Here is a 20668-nt window from a genome sequence, read left to right on the forward strand (position 1 = left end):
TGAGATGGTTGTAAATGGCTGAAGCTCTACCTTTACAGTGCTATTACAACTACTGAGATGGTTGTAAATGGCTGAAGCTCTACCTTTACAGTGCTATTACAACTACTGAGATGGTTGTAAATGGCTGAAGCTCTACCTTTACAGTGCTATTACAACTACTCAGATGGTTGTAAATGGCTGAAGCTCCTAAGCATGATTATGGTGTGTTGCAATAACTACAGTATGCACAAAAAAAAGGCTTCAAACGGTGCCAATCTAAAGGTCTTGATTGGTTTACAAATGTCCCCAGTCCCAAGTAACTCAATTAGCTTTCCTATCAATTGTAGAGTAATCTTTCTCTGGCTCTGTCGCAGCCGGCCGCGACCGGGTGGTCTGTGGGGTGACGCACAATTGGCCTAGCGTCGTCCGGGTTGGGGAGGGTTTGGCCGGTAGGGATATCCTTGTCTCGTCGCGCACCTGCGACTCCTGTGGCGGGCCAGGTGCAGTGCACGCTAACCAGGTCACCAGGTGCACAGTGTTTCCGTCATTGGTGCGGCTGGCTTCCTGGTTGGATGCGCGCTGTGTTAAAGAAGCAGTGCAGCTTGGTTTGGGTTGTGTTTCGGATGACGCATGGCTTTCGACCTTCGTCTCTCCCGAGCCCGTACGGGAGTTGTAGTGATGAGACAAGATAGTAACTACTAACAATTGGATACCACGAAATTGGGAAGAAAAAGGGGATAAAATAAAAAATAAATAAAAAAAGAATAATAATCTTTCTCAGCACTTGTAGAGTATTCTTTCTTAGCACTCTGTTTCCCCCTGCAGTTATCCAGCACTGATTTCAACTGTAGAAAAAGGGTTCCAAAAGGGTTCTTCGGCTGTCCCCATAGGAGAACCCTTTTTGGAAAGGATTCTACATGGAACCCAAAATAGTTCTACCTGGAACCAAAAGGGTGGGACCTGGAACCAAAACGGTTCCTTAATAGGGTTATCCTACGGGGACAGCCGAAGAACCATTTTAAGTTCTAGATAGCATCTTTTTTTCTAAGGCTGTATGCCTTGAGGAGTCCATCAGTAGTTTAAAATTTCAGCAGTAATTCAAATATGTTTGTGGGGCAGTGTTCCTATATATTTTTATTTTTGACCTTTTATGGTCGTATGCATCCTACACACCTGACAGGCTTCTGACACCCCTCCACTTTTATTTATTTTCAACAGTCGCTCAACTCAGCACCAGTGATCAATGGAACAAACTATGCCAATCAGAGATCAGATGGTGTACTTTATGAGGCAACCACCAGCAACTTGTGTGCCTGATAGCATGTGCTAAGAGGAAGTGGGAAAAAGTGTGCGTGTGTTCAGTGAGAGTGGAGGAGAGAGACAGAAATGTTTTTCTTAGCTGCTCTGGCGTGATCATTTTCAGTCATGATAAGGGATGGATGGAAATGTACAGAATGGTTACCTGGAGGAAAATGGGGGAGGGTCATGAATTTTCCATTTCAGTCAAGGGGAGGGTTTAGTATTAGCCTATAGGCTATTTAGTGTGGTCTCTATCAAATGATCCATAGCCTATAGGCTATTTAGTGTGGTCTCTATCAAATGATCCATAGCTTATAGGCTATTTAGTGTGGTCTCTATCAAATGATCCACAGCCTATAGGCTATTTAGTGTGGTCTCTATCACATGATCCATAGCCTATATGCTATTTAGTGTGGTCTCTATAAAATGATCCGTAGCCTATATGCTATTTAGTGTGGTCTCTATCAAATGATCCGTAGCCTATAGGCTATTTAGTGTGGTATCTATCAAATGATCCATAGCCTATATGCTATTTAGTGTGGTCTCTATCAAATGATCCACAGCCTATATGCTATTTAGTGTGGTATCTATCAAATGATCCGTAGCCTATAGGTTATTTAGTGTGGTATCTATCAAATGATCCGTAGCCTATAGGCTATTTAGTGTGGTCTCTATAAAATGATCCGTAGCCTATAGGCTATTTAGTGTGGTCTCTATCAAATGATCCACAGCCTATATGCTATTTAGTGTGGTCTCTATAAAATGATCCGTAGCCTATAGGCTGTAGGCTAGGCTATATGAAGCGCATGCTCGGAGAAGCTGCTGGGATGGTGTAAATAAAACTAAGCTGCATTACACACTGCAATGCGCTCTAAAAAGAAAAGGTTCCTGGAGTATCCTTTAGGGGTTGTTCAAATTAAACCTGTGGGGGAACACCTACAAAGAACCCCTTTTAATTTATCCTCAAATAACCTTTTGAATAACTTTTTGGGGTAAATGTTTTAACTACCCCCCGTCCCCTATTATTACTAATAATAACATGCATAACAATAAAAACAATAACACAACATTTTAGTTCTCAGTGTTTATTATGATTTTAGTGGCAAAGCATATAAAAAAATCCCAATATGAGGTAAACTCCCAGTAGAGCCCCAAGTCCAATGGGTTTATCCTCTGGCCTGTTGATGTTAATGTGTTGATGTTCTCCGTATCCACAGCCAGAATGATTTTACAGTGCATGGTGATCCAACAGGTTTGGAACAGGTGTAGGGAGGGTGAAGTCTGTGAATCCAAAAATGTTGAATTATACAGTTGATCAAAAAAACATGCACTCAACAATATTCATACCTTGGTTTTTGTGGTAAATATGAATAAAAAAAGATGGTATTATGGACATACCTTGTCCAAAGTGTAAAGGCCTGTTGGATTTTCATTGAAGAGGTAAGGGAGGAGGATGGTTCATGTGATCTGCGTAACATTGCCAGTTGACATACCTTTTTATGCCTCCTTGTATACCTACAGACACAAAAGTGAGCAGTTCAGTCATCTGCACCCATTACAGCTAGCCTTCAACATATTCTTTCGCCTACATATTTGTACCTCTTTGTTGATTGATATCCATTGAATTGTGTCCATTTTCTGTTTTAGAAAGCTTTGAGCAAATATGTAAAGATATCATCAGAAAACAAGATCATACTAGGGACAAACCTTAAATTGAGATCTTTACATTTTTCAGTTAAGTGCCTGCTGTTCTTTCAATTCCAAATGTTTCAGTTGGGCAGTTAGGTTCCTGCAAGAAGCCCCACCAACTAAGGAGATTCCTCAATGAACCCCACCTCCTATGGGGTTCTTGGAAGAACCTTTTGGGGGCAATTTTCATAATCAATTACCCCAAGGTTCTTCAAAGAACATTGAGGATCTTAGAAGAACCCTGGTTGAACCTCTAATTTTTAGAGTGCAGATATTCTAACCCTGTGCCCCGCTCTGCTCTTCCTGATCAAAACTTTTTTTTTGTGCTACCTAACCAATGGCTGTGCTATGTAGGCCTATAGTGGCAGTTCAGGAGTAGAGTCAAAGGCTTCTTACTAAAAAAATAGACATTAGTCCAAAAAGTTCTATATCGTGTGTTAAGACTAGCCTATGTTCTGTTCAGTTTGAGAGGGAGTGTGTAAAGATGAGAAGGAGGACCGGAGGTCAACTTTGATAGCTTGCTACTACTATAATATATGTATATTTGTATAAAAACAATATGTTTCTTTCCCATGATGTATTTATCAGAGTTATTGACCTCACAGTAAGACAGATTTGAGAAAATTACATCGTGGTGCTGAAATTAAACAGATCCAATTATATAACTTGATCGATAACAGCGATTTGGTCCGTGATGCTTTATGCTAGAAACAAGCTGTAAAATAAACAGGAAAGAGGTGACCAAATACATATGGGCATACCTTTGTTACGTTTCTATGACGTTCATTGGCTGAGCTACAACCTTTGTTACGTTTCTATGACGTTCATTGGCTGAGCTACAACCTTTGTTACGTTTCTATGACGTTCATTGGCTGAGCTACAACCTTTGTTACGTTTCTATGACGTTCATTGGCTGAGCTACAACCTTTGTTACGTTTCTATGACGTTCATTGGCTGAGCTACAACCTTTGTTACGTTTCTATGACGTTCATTGGCTGAGCTACAACCTTTGTTACGTTTCTATGACGTTCATTGGCTGAGCTACAACCTTTGTTACGTTTCTATGACGTTCATTGGCTGAGCTACAACCTTTGTTACGTTTCTATGACGTTCATTGGCTGAGCTACAACCTTTGTTACGTTTCTATGACGTTCATTGGCTGAGCTACAACCTTTTATAGCCGAGGAGACAAAAATGTACTTTTCTTGGAAAGTAATCTAATTCTGTCGCTATCAATTGATTGAGCTATTAACTTTCTGTAAAAATAGATGTTTAAACAAATACAGCTTTTAGGGAAACACTTGTGACCTTCTCTCGTTGGGTTAAACCACAGAAGAAGAGTAGCCAGCAGTGAAAGCCTACATTTTTCTGCGTCATTAGGCCTACTCTGTCTACCACAGACAGAGCAGGTAGCCTAGTGGTTAGATTGTTGGGCCAGTAACCGAAAGATTGCTGGATTGAATCCCCGAGCTGAAAGGTTACAAGTCTGTCGTTCTGCCCCCGAACAAGTCAGTTGACCCACTGTTCCCTGGTAGGTCGTCATTGTAAAATTAGAATTTGTTCTTAATCAACTTGCCTGGTTAAATAAAATAAAAAAAACGTTTTAAAATACCATGCATAATGACATCTCAGATTTAATTATTTGCACACAGGGACAGTTTCATTGCAAACAAGACATGCTTACTTGGCATTGGAGGAATATGATAAGATGAACGCATCGGCCTCTCTCTCTGTCCATTCTTAGCTTGAATTTTTGGTAATTTGTGTGGTATTCTGCTAATGTTTCTAGTCATGTGAAATGACATCGAATTGCATGAAAGTTGTATAAAAGGCAAAAAAAAAAAAACTCAGACCTGCAAATACAATGATAGATTCATGCAATTATTTTTATTATAAAAAATATATTTCCATCCCTACTTTTGTGTACTGTGGTCCACAACCTTCTGGACCGCAGTCCTGTGCAAAATGAATGCATTGTAATGCTTACAGGACCAAGTTTCCATCCATTCTCATTTCAGAGAGGTGTGATTTTCTACAGGTAACCCTTATCATAAACAACGTACACTCCCTAATCAGCCTTCCTTTAATGAGCTGTTCAATTACAAAGATACGTTTCTGTATTTGGACAAGTAATGTACTATAAATAACATGTTCATACATGCACAGTGAGACTTGCCACAATGGACATACAGTATTGACGTCTCACTACACATACTGTAGTAAGAGCATGCTTCGGTTGATTTCATTCTCTTCTCACCCTATGAGTTTCTCATTTGAATATGTTTTCTCACTGGTGGTAGAGTGCTGCATTTCTGCCACATTTATTTCTTAAATATTTTTGTTAGAGCAATTCTAAAGTAAACTGTTTGAAATTCAAGGCAGGACGATTGACATGCTTACACTCACAGCCGTTAGTTTGTACCTCTTTCTGTCTGTCTATAGTGTGATGTTGAGATACAGCTGTTCCGTCGTACGAGTCCCCGTGAGAGGAGCGTTCCTCACATTAACCCCCCCACTGGCTTGTTGTTCCTGTTTGCAGATATGGAGACATGGTTCCAGACTCCATAGCGGGCAAGATATTTGGCTCCATTTGCTCCCTCAGTGGCGTGCTGGTGATTGCTCTACCTGTGCCTGTCATAGTCTCCAACTTCGCAAGGATCTACCACCAGAACCAAAGGGCAGATAAGATGAGGGCACAGCAGGTAAATGAGAGAGAGGCATGATGTCATTCTTATCATGTGTGTGTCACATTGTTGTTCTTTTGCTGTATGGCGCGATATATGTGTGATAAATAAGTCGGAGCAATCTGCCTTCAAATAACAAGGTGCGTTTGTCAGGCAAAAAGCCTATTGTAAAGCTACGAGGAAACACACTGTCTTGTGAAATGGGACTTTTGTTTTTATTCCCCAGACATTGCCCACTGGGTTGTATGTGGAACAAGTGCTGACACAGCCATTTCTGTCCAATTCTTTTCCATTCTCCAGAAAGTGCGTCAGGCAAGGATTCGAATGGCCAAAAAAGGGGCCACCAATGCATTCTTGCAGCACAAAGAGGATGGGGGATTGCAGGTGAGGAATTCACATGAACAAATGTTACCTTATGGTCATATACAGACAATCAAGGTTGTTTCACGTGTTCACGTTTGGATTTCAAATGTACAGAATACAGTATTTAATCTAAAGTGTGTTCAACACAGTAGGGAAGAGTGCATAGTAAAAGGTTACATATACCTACATTAATGCTTTTAGCAGAGGCTCCAAAGTGCTGGGACGGACTGATAAGATCAAGCACTTGTTCAGCCTTGTGATGAAACAAAATAACACTAAACCTTTTAATCTGAAGCTTTTTCTGTTCAGGAGACAGTTTTGTTGCCATGGTATCATTTACTGTAGCTTGTAACTAACTGTAGCTTGTAACTAACTGTAGCTTGTAACTAACTGTAGATTGTAACTGACTTTAGCTTGTAACTAATTGGAGCTTGTAACTAACTGGAGCTTGTAACTAATTGGAGCTTGTAACTAACTGGAGCTTGTCATTTATTGGAGCTTGTTCTTGGCCAGTAATGACTGTATTTACTTCAGAATTAGACAGATTACTGTTCTCTCTGTCTCGCTTTCTCTCTCTCTATTTCTATCTCTAACGCTCTCTCTCCATTCTGGAACACCTTCACCACACCAGCACGTTCTGCTGCAGTTCCACTAAATCTGCATAAGAATGTCATGTCGCTGACAACAACACAAAACGGATGAATAAAGCACATTGTGGGGATCAGTCATCTTCAGTTTCAAAGGTGTTTAAAATAACCAAATGTCACATTGACAGTCATTAATATTTCATCCCAAACTTCCCCTTGATTAAATCTATCCACCGGAGGCAGTCCTGCAATTACGAAGGGTCACTTGCTACCCCCCCCAGAATGAGACAAAGTCTCATTGACACTGTGTTAACCAATGACATAAGGTCCCTGCCTATATGAGGCATTCTTGAGAGGTGTGTGTGATGTGGAATCCTATTGTGAGGTCATCGAGTCAGAGGACAGAAAGCAGATGTTGTGGACAGGTGGGTTATGGACACACAGAGATAATGATGTTAGCAGCAGGGGACCAGAACAGATAAAGAGAGTTACTAGAGTAAGTCGCTCTGGATAAGAGCGTCTGCTAAATGACTTAAATGTAAATGTAAATGTAGAGGATGAGTTGCAATTCACTGCTCTCACGAGTCACCCTCCACTCCTAGCTGTTTTCACCTCATTTGTATTACCAATACCCAGAACCTCACCTAAATGAAACATTTTAACATACAGTATTTAGCTTGTTATCACTTGGATTTCCCTAGTTATTGCCCTCCTGAGGAAAAATCTTGTCATATAGTGTAAAATCACATCATATAGTATAAAATCACATCATATAGTATAAAATCACATCATATAGTATAAAATCATGTCATATAGTATAAAATCATGTCATATAGTATAAAATCACATCATATAGTATAAAATCATGTCATATAGTGTAAAATCACATCATATAGTATAAAATCACATCATATAGTATAACATCACATCATATAGTATATTGGCCATATCCTCTTTTGAAATTACCTATATGGAATATAGGCATTGGGTAACTATTCTAATGTTATCATTGCACATAACACATAACCCCTCCAGGATGACCCCTCCTCACAGAGATTTTACCCCACGTAACCATTGCAGTTCATGGGGTTGCTATGCCGACGGCGGTTGGTAATCCTTAGTTGTATTATTTGTGTTTTTTTGATTTTAAAGAAAATCTGCATTCTACCGTAAGAGGCCTGTGGGTAAAGCTTTGGAAAAAAAGAAAAGGCTGAAGGTTTACTGTCGGCCTGCAGCTGTACCTACCGACATACAGTACTGTGTGCATGGCAGACTAGTCTATTTAGTATCTGTGAATCCATTCTTAGAACATAAGGTGCTACCTAGAACCATGAAGTATTCTTCCATTGTCCTTATTTGAGAAACCTCTGAAATTACTCTTGTTTTGGTTCCAAGTGGAACCCTTTCACAAATACGAGGTTCTAAGTGTTATATTTACCTTTATTTAACTTGGCAAGTCCGGTAAGAACAAATTCTTATTTACAATGACGGCCTACACCGGCCGAACCCGGACGACACTGGGCCAATTGTGCGCCGCCCTATGGGACTCCCAATCACAGCCGGTTGTGATACAGCCTGGATTCAAACCAGGTTTGTCTGTAGTGACACCTCTTTCACTGAGATGCAGTGCCTTAGACCGCTGCGCCACTCGGGAGCCATATCCATATACATGGAAACCTTTCACCACTAAAATATTCATCACTAAAATGTATTACCTGCCTCACCACCAAAAGGGTTTGACTACCTGAAACCAAAAAGGGTTCTCCTATGGGGATAAACGAAGAACCCTTTTTTTCCTAAGAACGTACACTCTATGATGCCAAATATGATTGAAAACAATTCAACTGTAAATATCTCCTGTAACTTTCCTTAATAGCCGTAGCCAGGGGAAGGAGGTGAAGAAGTGTTCCATCTTCCTGGCAGACATATTTCAGTATCCTAATCTCTCTTCACACCAGTGGAGGACAGAAGAATATGAGAAGGCATTATGCTGATTTAAGGACTGGATGTGATCGAGGAGGAGGAGGAGGCAGAGACAGAGAGAGATTGAATTCCCATCTTTACTAATGTACCAGGTTGAGTCCTGAGTAGTCTTTATTCTGTTTCTTCTCAGCAGTTGAAGTCAGTATAATCCAATATTTCCAATCCCAGAGTGAGATCAGGGATCTATAAACCCATTACTTACAGGACTGCAGAGTTATTTATAAACCTAGAAGGGTTGTTTTCTCTCCCAAGTCTTTTCTTGGTTTTGGCTGCAGTATAGTCTCTATATCAGTTCGTGGGACGATGTTATCGGACATGTCTGTAGTGATTCCAGCAGGTCTCCAGACTGGCTTTGTGACTAACAGAGCTGTTTCCCTGCTCCATCCCTCCCAGCCTGGCACACTCATATCTCTCAGTCTAACAGAGTAGATCATCTGTATGGTAAGGATTTCGACAGGCTGTTCACTGTCTATAACAGTTATGATGGTGATTAACCACCTTGACCTGGAAATCTTAGCTAGATTTTTAGGAAGCATCTGAGGTGGCACTGGTCCTCTGGGGTTCTGTGTTCAAATCAAATCAGAGTTTATTAGTCACAGATGTACAGTAATTGAAGGGTAAAATGACATTCTTAAGCTCCAAGCTCCATCAATGCAGGTCAAAGATAAGTGAGTGAAACAATAGTAATAATACCAGTAATAATACAAGTAATAATAGTACTAATACTAGTACTCATAATAGTACTCATAATAGTACTAATACAGGAAATAACAACAGTAATAATACTAGTAATAATACAAGTAATAATAGTAACAGTACTAATAATAGTAATAATGCTAGTACTAATACAAGTAATAATAGTAACAGTACTAATAATAGCAATAATGCCGGTAATAATACAAGTAATAATAGTGATACTACCAATACTAGTGCTAATAATAGTACTAATACAGGCAATAATAATAGTAATAATGCTAGAAATAACACAAGTAATAATACTAATACAAGTACTAATAATTGTAATACTGCTAGTAATAATATACGTAATATACGTAATAATAATAATGTAAGTACTAATAATAGTAATAATATACTTAATAATAGTAATAATAATAATGTAAGTACTAACAATAGTAATAAGGATAGTAATAATATCAGTAATAATAGTAATAATACCCATAATAGTACTAATACAGGCAATAATAATAGTAATAATGCCAGCAATAATACAAGTAATAGTAGTAATAATAGCAATAATGCTCATAATAATACAAGTAATAATACTAGTAATAACGCCAGTAATACTACTAGTAATAACACCAGTAATAATAGGAATAATAGGAATAATGCAAATAATAATACAAGTAATAATAATAGTACTAACACTAGTAATAACACTGGTAATAACACCAGTAATAATACTAGTAACAATACAAGTAATGATAGTAATAATAATGGTAATAATACAAGTAATAATAGTAAAAAATAGTAATAATACTAGTAATAATACAAGTGATAGTAGTAATAACGGTAATAATACAAGTAATTGCAGTAATAATAGTAATAATAGTAATGATTATGGTAATAATACAATTAATAATACACACAATAATAGTAATAATACAAGTAATAACAGTAATAATAGTAATAAATCTAGTAATAATACAAGTAATAATAATAGTACTAACACAGGCAATAATAATAGTACTAACACTAGTAATAACACTTGTAATAATACTAGTGATAACACAAGTAGCAATAGTAATAATACTAATGCCAGCAATAATAATAGTAATAATGATAGTACTAACAATAGTAATAACAGTAAGACTATTAGTAATAATACTAGTAATAATAGTAACAGCAATAATAATAGTACTAATAATAGTAATAATAACAGTAATAATACTAGTAATAATAGTAACAATAATAATAATAGTAATAATAATAGTAATAATACTAGTAATAATAGTGACTGTAATAAAAACAGCAATAATAATAGTACTAATATTAGTCAAAATAGTAATACTAATAGTACCGATAATAGTGATAATACCAGTAATCATAGTAATACTAAAAGTAATAATAATAGTACTAATAATCATAATAGTAATGATGATAACCAAAGTAATAATAAAAGTACTAATATGAGTAATGATACTAGTAATAATACTAGTAATCACACCAATAATGACACTAGTAATAATAGTAATAGTAATAATACCAGTAATAATAGTAATGGTAATAATGCTAGTACCAATAATAGTAATGGCACTGGTAATAATGCTAATAATGATACTAGTAATAACAGTATTAATAATACTACGAGTAATAGTAATAACACTAGTAATAATGGTAATAGCAATAATACTAGTAATACTACTGGTAATAAAAGTACTGATAATAGTACTAATAATAGTAATAATACTAGTAATAATACCAAGTAAAATAATAGAATGTAGACAGAACCTTGTCTTGTCTACATATATATATTTACAATTAGTTCAAAATTCTATACAGTTGCTGCAGTTAAAAGTGGCGAAGTGTGTAAACAAAGATTGTGACCAGTGACTGACAAGTATAACTGTTCATTGAGGGGTGAGGGTGTGCAGGGACCAGTGGATAAATGTATGTTTTGGGGGAGAACAGCCCGTGAAAGCGGGGAGAACAGGCTGGGTCCCCTGATGATCTTCTTTGCCTTCCTGTGACACCTGGTGTTGTAGTTGTCGTGGACGACAGGCAGTGTGCAGCCAGTGGTGCGTTCGACTGAGTGTACAACCCTCTGTAGTACCTTGTGGTCAGCGGTGGTGGAGTTGCTGTACCAGGCTGTGATGCAGCCTGACAGAATGCTCTCGATGACGATCCTGTAGAACACTGTGAGGGCTCTCGGGGACAGGCCAAATTTCTTCAGCCTCTCGAGGTTGAAGAGTTGCTGTCGTGCCTTCTTCACTACGGTGTCCATGTTGTTTGACCATTTCAGCTCCTTGAAGATGTGGGACTTTACGAGGGACTTGACTTTTTTGACTGATTAATTAGGGCCGATTTCAAGTTTTCATAACAATCGGAAATCTGTATTTTTTTTTATTTAACTAGGTAAGTCAATTAAGAACACATTCTTATTTTCAATGACGGCAGAACGACAGATTTTCACCTTGTCAGCTCGGGGGATCTAATCTTAAAGGTAACTAGTCCAATGCAATAACGACCTGCCCCTCTCTCGTTGCACTCCACAAAGGAGACTGTTACGCGAATGCAGTAAGCCAAGGTAAGTTGCTAGCTAGCATTAAACTTATCTTATAAAAACCAATCAATCATAATCACTAGTTAACTACACATGGTTGATGATATTACTAGATATTATCTAGCGTGTCCTGCGTTGCATATAATCTGACTGAGCATACAAGCATACAATTATCTAAGTATCTGACTGAGCGGTGGTAGGCAGAAGCAGGCTCGTAAACATTCATTCAAACAGCACTTTCATGCGTTTTGCCAGCAGCTCTTCGTTGTGCGTCAAGCATTGCGCTGATTATGACTTCAAGCCTATCAACTCCCGAGATTAGGCTGGTGTAACCGAAGTGAAATGGCTGGCTAGTTAGCGTGCTAATAGCGTTTCTGAGCCTTCTAGTAGTTGTTCCCCTCTGCATGGGTAACGCTGCTTTGAGGGTGGCTGTTGTCGTTGTGTTGCTGGTTCGAGCCCAGGGAGGAGCGAGGAGAGGGGCGGAAGCTATACTGTCACACTGGCAATACTAAAGTGCCTATAAGAACATCCAATAGTCAAAGGTTAATGAAATACAAATGGTATGGAGGGAAATAGTCCCGTAATTCCAATAATAACTACAACCTAAAACTTCTTACCTGGGAATATTGAAGACTCATGTTAAAAGGAACCACCAGCTTTCATATGTTCTCATGTTCTGAGCAAGGAACTTCAACGTTAGCTTTCTTACATAGCATATATTGCACTTTTACTTTCTTCTCCATGTCACATTCTGACCTTAGTTCCTTTGTTTTGTCTTTGTTTTAGTATGGTCAGGGCGTGAGTTGGGTGGGTTGTCTATGTTAGTTTTTCTATGATTTTCTATTTCTGTGTTTGGCCTGATATGGTTCTCAATCAGAGGCAGCTGTCAATCGTTGTCCCTGATTGAGAACCATATTTAGGTAGCCTGTGGGTGGTTATTTTCAGTCTTTGTGTGTCTGCACCAGATAGAACTGTTTCGGTTATTACTTTGTTGTTTTGTATTTTTGAAGTGTTCAGTTGTTTATTAAAAAGATGAACACTAACCACGCTGCGCTTTGGTCCTCTCCTTCTTCCACCCAAGACAACCGTTACACTCCAACACTTTGTTTTTGCATTATTTAAACCAAATTGACCATGTTTCATTATTTATTTGAGGCTAAATTGAATTTATTGATGTATTATATTAAGTTAAAATAAGTGTTCATTCAGTATTGTTGTAATTGTCATTATTACAAAACATTTTAAATGACAAATCGGACGATTAATCGGTATCGGCTTTTTGGTCCTCCAATAATCGGTATCGATGTTCAAAAATCATAATCGGTCGACCTCTCGTCTCCACGGCGGCTCCGTTGATGAGGATGGGGGCGTGCCCAGGGTGGTTCTTCTTGAAGTCCACAATCAGCTATTTTGTTTTGCTGACGTTGAGGGAGAGGTTGCTTACCTAGCATCTACTCTTCAGTATACTGTCAACTCATCAGTATACTGCCTACTCATCAGTATAATGCCTACTCATCAGTATAATGCCTACTCATCAGTATAATGCCTACTCATCAGTATACTGTCTACTCTTCAGTATACTGCCTACTCATGTAACGGCTTTCTTCCGTCGAAGGAGAGTCGGACCAAAATGCAGCGTGGTTAGTTCGATACAAGTTTAATAAAAGAATAGACACGATAAATACAAAAACAAGAAACGGAACGTGAAAACCTATACAGCCTATCTGGTGAATTACAAACACACTGAGACAGGAACAATCACCCACGAAACACTCAAAGAATATGGCTGCCTAAATATGGTTCCCAATCAGAGACAACGATAATCACCTGCCTCTGATTAAGAACCGCCTCAAGGCAACCATAGACTTTCCTAGACAACCCTACTCAGCCACAATCCCAATACCTACTAAAACCCCAATACAAAAACACACCACAAAATAAACCCATGTCACACCCTGGCCTGACCAAATAAAGAAAGAAAACACAAAATACTAAGACCAAGGCGTGACAACTCATCAGTATACTGTCAACTCATCAGTATACTGCCTACTCATCAGTATAATGCCTACTCTTCAGTATAATGTCTACTCATCAGTATACTGCCTACTCATCAGTATACTGTCTACTCTTCAGTATAATGTCTACTCATCAGTATAATGTCTACTCTTCAGTATACTGCCTACTCATCAGTATATGCTCTACTCATCAGTATATTGTCTACTCATCAGTATACTGTCTACTCTTCAGTATACTGCCTACTCATCAGTATATGCTCTACTCATCAGTATACTGTCTACTCTTCAGTATACTGCCTACTCATCAGTATATGCTCTACCCATCAGTATACTGTCTACTCATCAGTATAATGCCTACTCATCAGTATACTGCCTACTCATCAGTATATGCTCTACTCATCAGTATATTGCCTACTCATCAGTATAATGCCTACTCATCAGTATACTGTCTACTCTTCAGTATACTGCCTACTCATCAGTATACTATCAACTAATCAGTATACTGCCTACTCTTCAGTATACTGCCTACTCATCAGTATACTGCCTACTCTTCAGTATACTGCCTACTCATCAGTATAATGCCTACTCTTCAGTATAATGTCTACTCATCAGTATACTGCCTACTCATCAGTATACTGTCTACTCTTCAGTATAATGTCTACTCTTCAGTATACTGCCTACTCATCAGTATATGCTCTACTCATCAGTATATGCTCTACTCATCAGTATATTGTCTACTCATCAGTATACTGCCTACTCATCAGTATACTGTCTACTCTTCAGTATACTGTCTACTCATCAGTGTATTGCCTACTCATCAGTATACTGTCTACTCTTCAGTATAATGCCTACTCTTCAGTATAATGTCCACTCTTCAGTATAATGTCTACTCATCAGTATACTGCCTACTCATCAGTATAATGTCTACTTTTCAGTATAATGTCTACTCATCAGTATATGCTCTACTCATCAATATACTGTATTATTGCCTAAAGAATAACTCATTCTACAATGTTTGTTGGACAAAATCACCTCCCACTTGTGTTTATAATCTGAAGTTTGCTTACCACAGCAATACGTTGCCAACTACTAACTACCATTGATGTGATCGTGTTACACTGATAAAGTCTTTTCATGTGTGGCTATGTTGGGCTAAGTGAGTTGCTGTCTTGCTGTGTCCCTCAGGGTGGCGATAGTGACAGCACAGCTTTTTGTGTGAAGAACAGGTCCGCCTTCGAGCATCAACATCATCATCTATTGCAGTGCTTGGAGAAAACCACCGTGAGTGCTGCTTTTTAAAATCTCATAGATAATATTGTCTGATACGTTTATTGCTCATTTTGATGTACTGTATATATACTCGGCACTGTTTCACACTTTCAGCAGTTATGAGAAGTTATCATATAGTATACAGCCACCTGCAGCTAGTTTAAAGATGGCCGTTCAGAGGCCAGGATCGACGTCTTTCTTTATTTTATGTGTTGACAGAATCACGAGTTCACCGATGAAGTCACCTACAGCGAGGTGTGTATGATGGACTCAATGGGCTTCCGCACCAGCCGCAGCACTTCCTTGTCCAGCCAGCAGGGGGCCACCACCACCTGCTGCTCCCGGCGGGCCAAGAGGAGGGCCATTCGCCTTGCCAACTCCACCGTATCTGTCAGCCGGGGCAGTGTGCAGGAGCTGGACACGCTGCACGTCACCAAGACACCTGTTGGTACTCAGTACCCACAGAGGTACTGTACAGCACACACGGTCCACCTGATCCAAGGAGCCCACTCCTCCTTTGCCTCACCACTCAATCACCTGTAGAGGCTGTTGATGTTTTACTACATTTAGCTCTGGCCTATTCATTAAGAAGAACATTCTGCTGATCTTGAATTACAAGCTGAGTTCGAAGAGTTTCTAAGTTGTTCAAACTCTGCTGGCTCTAACTATGTTGATGCTGTCGATGTTTTGTCAAAACAACCTCCATTGGGTTTAATGAGAAATGTAGTTGAAAACAATGGGAAAATGTATTTAATTTGTCACTGTAGCGTGACATTGTTTATTTTTAAGGGAAACAGTTGATAATGGTGAGTTTGTTTGTTTTATTGAGGGCTTGCATTTTTATACATAGTTGCTATGATGGATGTATCACTATACAGACAGTGGAAGAACAAACAACTTGTCTTGAATACACTGATCTACTTACAATGACACATACAAGTCCTCTCAACATAAACACATTTGACTATTTTGGGGTAATGGTGACAGATACGTGCATTGTCTAACTTTATTTCGGTGTGTGTGTGTGTGTGTGTGTGTGTGTGTGTGTGTGTGTGTGTGTGTGTGTGTGTGTGTGTGTGTGTGTGTGTGTGTGTGTGTGTGTGTGTGTGTGTGTGTGTGTGTGTGTGAGCAGTCGCTCCAGTCTAAACGCCAGAACTGGAGACCTGAAGCTGAACTGTACTGACTACACAGCAGCCATCATCAGTATCCCCACTCCCCCAGCCAACAGTCCTGATGAGAGCCTACCTAACTCACCCGCCATCCCTGGCATCCTACGTAACTCTCGCTCCAGTATCTATAACACCCAGGAAACTGTCAAGATCTCCTCTTTATAACCCTCTGAAGCACAGGAGCTTGACCCATTGCACAAAACAACAGGAATGGGGTCTGTCAGAGAAGAACATGGGGAAGAAGGATGATAACATCCACACTCTTTGCAAATGCTTCACTCCGATACCAACGTAATGTCTACTGAATAGTCAAGGTAGGGGCAGTGTGAGAAAAATAAAGTCAATTAATTGTAACTATCCATTTGATGTGCTGGAACAGTTACTGTGAGGTTGACCTTTTGGCCCAGGGAGATACGGGTGGTGGGGGGGTACCACAGACACAATCTGAGCTGACCAGGAACAGGTGACAATGCCTCTTGGACTCAGAGAAGGGACACAGATGGATGGTGTGGTTACTAAGAGTGCTTTTCAACGATAATATATACCCACCGTGGCATCGAAAGCCTTTAACTTTTTAAAGATATGCAACGTTAGAACAAGCAGGAAAAACTAATATACATAATGTGTGTAAAGAAATTGCAGGGAGAGATTATAAAGATTATGAATAATTGCACAATTATATTGATATTTAAATACATCTTTACAGATAGAAATATGAATACCGTATTCTGCAATAGATATCTTTACACAAATGAATTTGAAAGTAAAAGGAGTGATCGTTAGATGGTACTACATATGTAACATATTTTGTATCATACGTCTCTAAATCACATGCATCTTCAAACTTGTCAGTGTAATGACGAGCTTAATACAGCAGTGCATGTTCCTGTTCAGTAGACGGTGGAGAAGAGAAGCTACTGATATTAGTCCTGTTCAGTAGACGGTGGAGAAGAGAAGCTACTGATATTAGTCCTGTTCAGTAGACGGTGGAGAAGAGAAGCTACTGATATTAGTCCTGTTCAGTAGACGGTGGAGAAGAGAAGCTACTGATATTAGTCCTGTTCAGTAGACTGTGGAGAAGAGAAGCTACTGATATTAGTCCTGTTCAGTAGACGGTGGAGAAGAGAAGCTACTGATATTAGTCCTGTTCAGTAGACGGTGGAGAAGAGAAGCTACTGATATTAGTCCTGTTCAGTAGACGGTGGAGAAGAGAAGCTACTGATATTAGTCCTGTTCAGTAGACGGTGGAGAAGAGAAGCTACTGATATTAGTCCTGTTCAGTAGACTGTGGAGAAGAGAAGCTACTGATATTAGTCCTGTTCAGTAGACGGTGGAGAAGAGAAGCTACTGATATTAGTCCTGTTCAGTAGACGGTGGAGAAGAGAAGCTACTGATATTAGTCCTGTTCAGTAGACGGTGGAGAAGAGAAGCTACTGATATTAGTCCTGTTCAGTAGACGGTGGAGAAGAGAAGCTACTGATATTAGTCCTGTTCAGTAGACGGTGGAGAAGAGAAGCTACTGATATTAGTCCTGTTCAGTAGACGGTGGAGAAGAGAAGCTACTGATATTAGTGGTGTCAGATACGACTAGCTCATCTGGCGTTTTGCATGGTATCTTATTTTCTTTCTCTCAGAACAGTTTGTTTGATTTATTTTTCCCTGACAACAACATTGTAACGTAATAATGATGTCTGCACCAAAAGTGTACATTAGGTTAAAAAAAATGAACAAAATAAAAAAACATTCAGGCATGTTCCTCGCCAGAATGCAAAGTGGGTCCGATTGTATGGTCTGTGTGTAGTAGGTTGGGAGGACGTGTGCTAATTCAGCACAGATATGCATGGATACCGTTTTAGGTATTCTACATGTCCCCCCCCCCTTGGGAAATCAAATGTAGAGGAGGGATTGAGCAACATCCACTGTCAATGAGTCATAAATAAGGGAGAAGAGGTTACCAGTAAGAAAAAAGTATCTATCCATCTTTGAGTTCACAGTAACCTATCATTGACATCCATTATCACCAACAGTGTTTTTCAGTTCAGACGCTCTTGTAATATTGTGTTACAGGTTTAAGTGTATATGCAGCCTGTTGACGGCTGTGTAATACACAAACTACTTCTCTCTTCAACATGCTAACATATCGGTGCTGTTACTGTACTTGATTGGACTATGAGATCTGGTGTTTACAATCCTACTTTTTTCCCCCTCCTACAATTATTATTGTTTGCATAATATTGCAATGAAAAATCTGAAACTGTGCACTACAGCTGTTTTATAGTTACTTTAGTATTTATTCGTTAGCTTTATTTTGGGTTATATAGTGCAGATAGGACTAGAGTAATGAGCACTGTTATGGATAACTACAGATTGTACACCAGACAATGAGATATAACCAAAGATTTCTGGCATCCATTACTGGACGCTACAGGTTTGCCTATACAAAACAATGCCATAGATTCTTCAACAACTTGAGGCTCCCGAGTGGCGCAGCAGTCTAAGGCACTGTATCTCAGTGCTAGAGGTGTCACTACAGACCCTGGTTTGATTCCAGGCTGTATCACAACCGGCCGTGATTGGGATTCTCATAGGGCGGCGCACGATTGGCCCAGCGTTGTTAGGGTTTGGATGGGGTAGGCCATCATTGTCTAGGTTAGGGGAGGGTTTGGCCGGGGTAGGCCGGCATTGTCTAGGTTAGGGGAGGGTTTGGCATGGGTAGGCCGGCATTGTCTAGGTTAGGGGAGGGTATGGATGGGGTAGGCCGGCATTGTCTAGGTTAGGGGAGGGTTTGGCCGGGGTAGGCCGGCATTGTCTAGGTTAGGGGAGGATTTGGCCGGGGTAGACCGGCATTGTCTAGGTTAGGGGAGGGTATGGATGGGGTAGGCCGGCATTGTCTAGGTTAGGGGAGGGTTTGGATGGGGTAGGCCGTCATTGTCTAGGTTAGGGAGGGTTTGGATGGGGTAGGCCGTCATTGTCTAGGTTAGGGGAGGGTTTGGCCGGGGTAGGCCGGCATTGTCTAGGTTAGGGAGGGTTTGGATGGGGTAGGCCGGCATTGTCTAGGTTAGGGGAGGGTTTGGCCGGGGTAGGCCGGCATTGTCTAGGTTAGGGGAGGGTTTGGATGGGGTAGGCCGTCATTGTCTAGGTTAGGGGAGGGTTTGGATGGGGTAGGCCGTCATTGTCTAGGTTACGGGAGGGTTTGGCCGGGGTAGGCCGGCATTGTCTAGGTTAGGGGAGGGTTTGGATGGGGTAGGCTATCATTGTCTAGGTTAGGGAGGGTTTGGATGGGGTAGGCCGTCATTGTCTAGGTTAGGGAGGGTTTGGCGGGGTAGGCCGGCATTGTCTAGGTTAGGGAGGGTTTGGATGGGGTAGGCCGGCATTGTCTAGGTTAGGGAGGGTTTGGATGGGGTAGGCCGGCATTGTCTAGGTTAGGGGAGGGTTTGGATGGGGTAGGCCAGCATTGTCTAGGTTAGGGGAGGGTTTGGATGGGGTAGGCCGTCATTGTCTAGGTTAGGGGAGGGTTTGGATGGGGTAGGCCGGCATTGTCTAGGTTAGGGAGGGTTTGGCCGGGGTAGGCCGGCATTGTCTAGGTTAGGGAGGGTTTGGCCGGGGTAGGCCGGCATTGTCTAGGTTAGGGAGGGTTTGGCCGGGGTAGGCCGGCATTGTCTAGGTTAGGGAGGGTTTGGCCGGGGTAGGCCGGCATTGTCTAGGTTAGGGTAGGGTTTGGCCGGGGTAGGCCGGCATTGTCTAGGTTAGGGTAGGGTTTGGCCGGGGTAGGCCGGCATTGTCTAGGTTAGGGAGGGTTTGGCCGGGGTAGGCCGGCATTGTCTAGGTTAGGGGAGGGTTTGGCCGGGGTAGGCCGGCATTGTCTAGGTTAGGGGAGGGTTTGGCCGGGGTAGGCCGGCATTGTCTAGGTTAGGGTAGGGTTTGGCCGGGGTAGGCCGGCATTGTCTAGGTTAGGGTAGGGTTTGGCCGGGGTAGGCCGGCATTGTCTAGGTTAGGGGAGGGTTTGGCCGGGGTAGGCCGGCATTGTCTAGGTTAGGGTAGGGTTTGGCCGGGGTAGGCCGTCATTGTCTAGGTTAGGGGAGGGTTTGGCCGGGGTAGGCCGTCATTGTCTAGGTTAGGGGAGGGTTTGGCCGGGGTAGGCCGTCATTGTCTAGGTTAGGGGAGGGTTTGGATGGGGTAGGCCGTCATTGTAAATAACAATTTGTTCTTAACTGACTTGCCTAGTTAAATAAAGGTTAAATACAAATAAAATACTGTTATTGGCGATACTCTCTTCCTTTTCAAATCTGGAAAACAGTTTCCTTATACGGTAAATGTTGTTTATAAGACAACTGTTTTCCAGAATGGAGAACGAAGAGAGTATCGCCGATACCAGGTCAGTTGAAGAAGC

The 20668-nt window shown here is 40.6% G+C and overlaps 1 protein-coding gene across 1 annotated transcript in view; it reads left to right on the forward strand.

The window, feature by feature from the left end:
- LOC115101963 (potassium voltage-gated channel subfamily D member 1) overlaps positions 1–18055 on the forward strand; it is a 78399-nt gene extending 60344 nt beyond the window's left edge. The window contains exons 2-6 of the mRNA XM_065005248.1: positions 5507–5669; positions 5952–6035; positions 15026–15121; positions 15329–15576; positions 16242–18055. Coding sequence (XP_064861320.1) covers positions 5507–5669; positions 5952–6035; positions 15026–15121; positions 15329–15576; positions 16242–16443 — 793 coding nt within the window. The 3' untranslated portion in view covers positions 16444–18055. The remainder of the gene's footprint in view (positions 1–5506; positions 5670–5951; positions 6036–15025; positions 15122–15328; positions 15577–16241) is intronic.
- Positions 18056–20668: the final 2613 nt, after the last annotated feature.

Source organism: Oncorhynchus nerka, linkage group LG20 (assembly GCF_034236695.1).
Source record: "Oncorhynchus nerka isolate Pitt River linkage group LG20, Oner_Uvic_2.0, whole genome shotgun sequence".
Lineage (NCBI taxonomy): Eukaryota > Metazoa > Chordata > Actinopteri > Salmoniformes > Salmonidae > Oncorhynchus > Oncorhynchus nerka.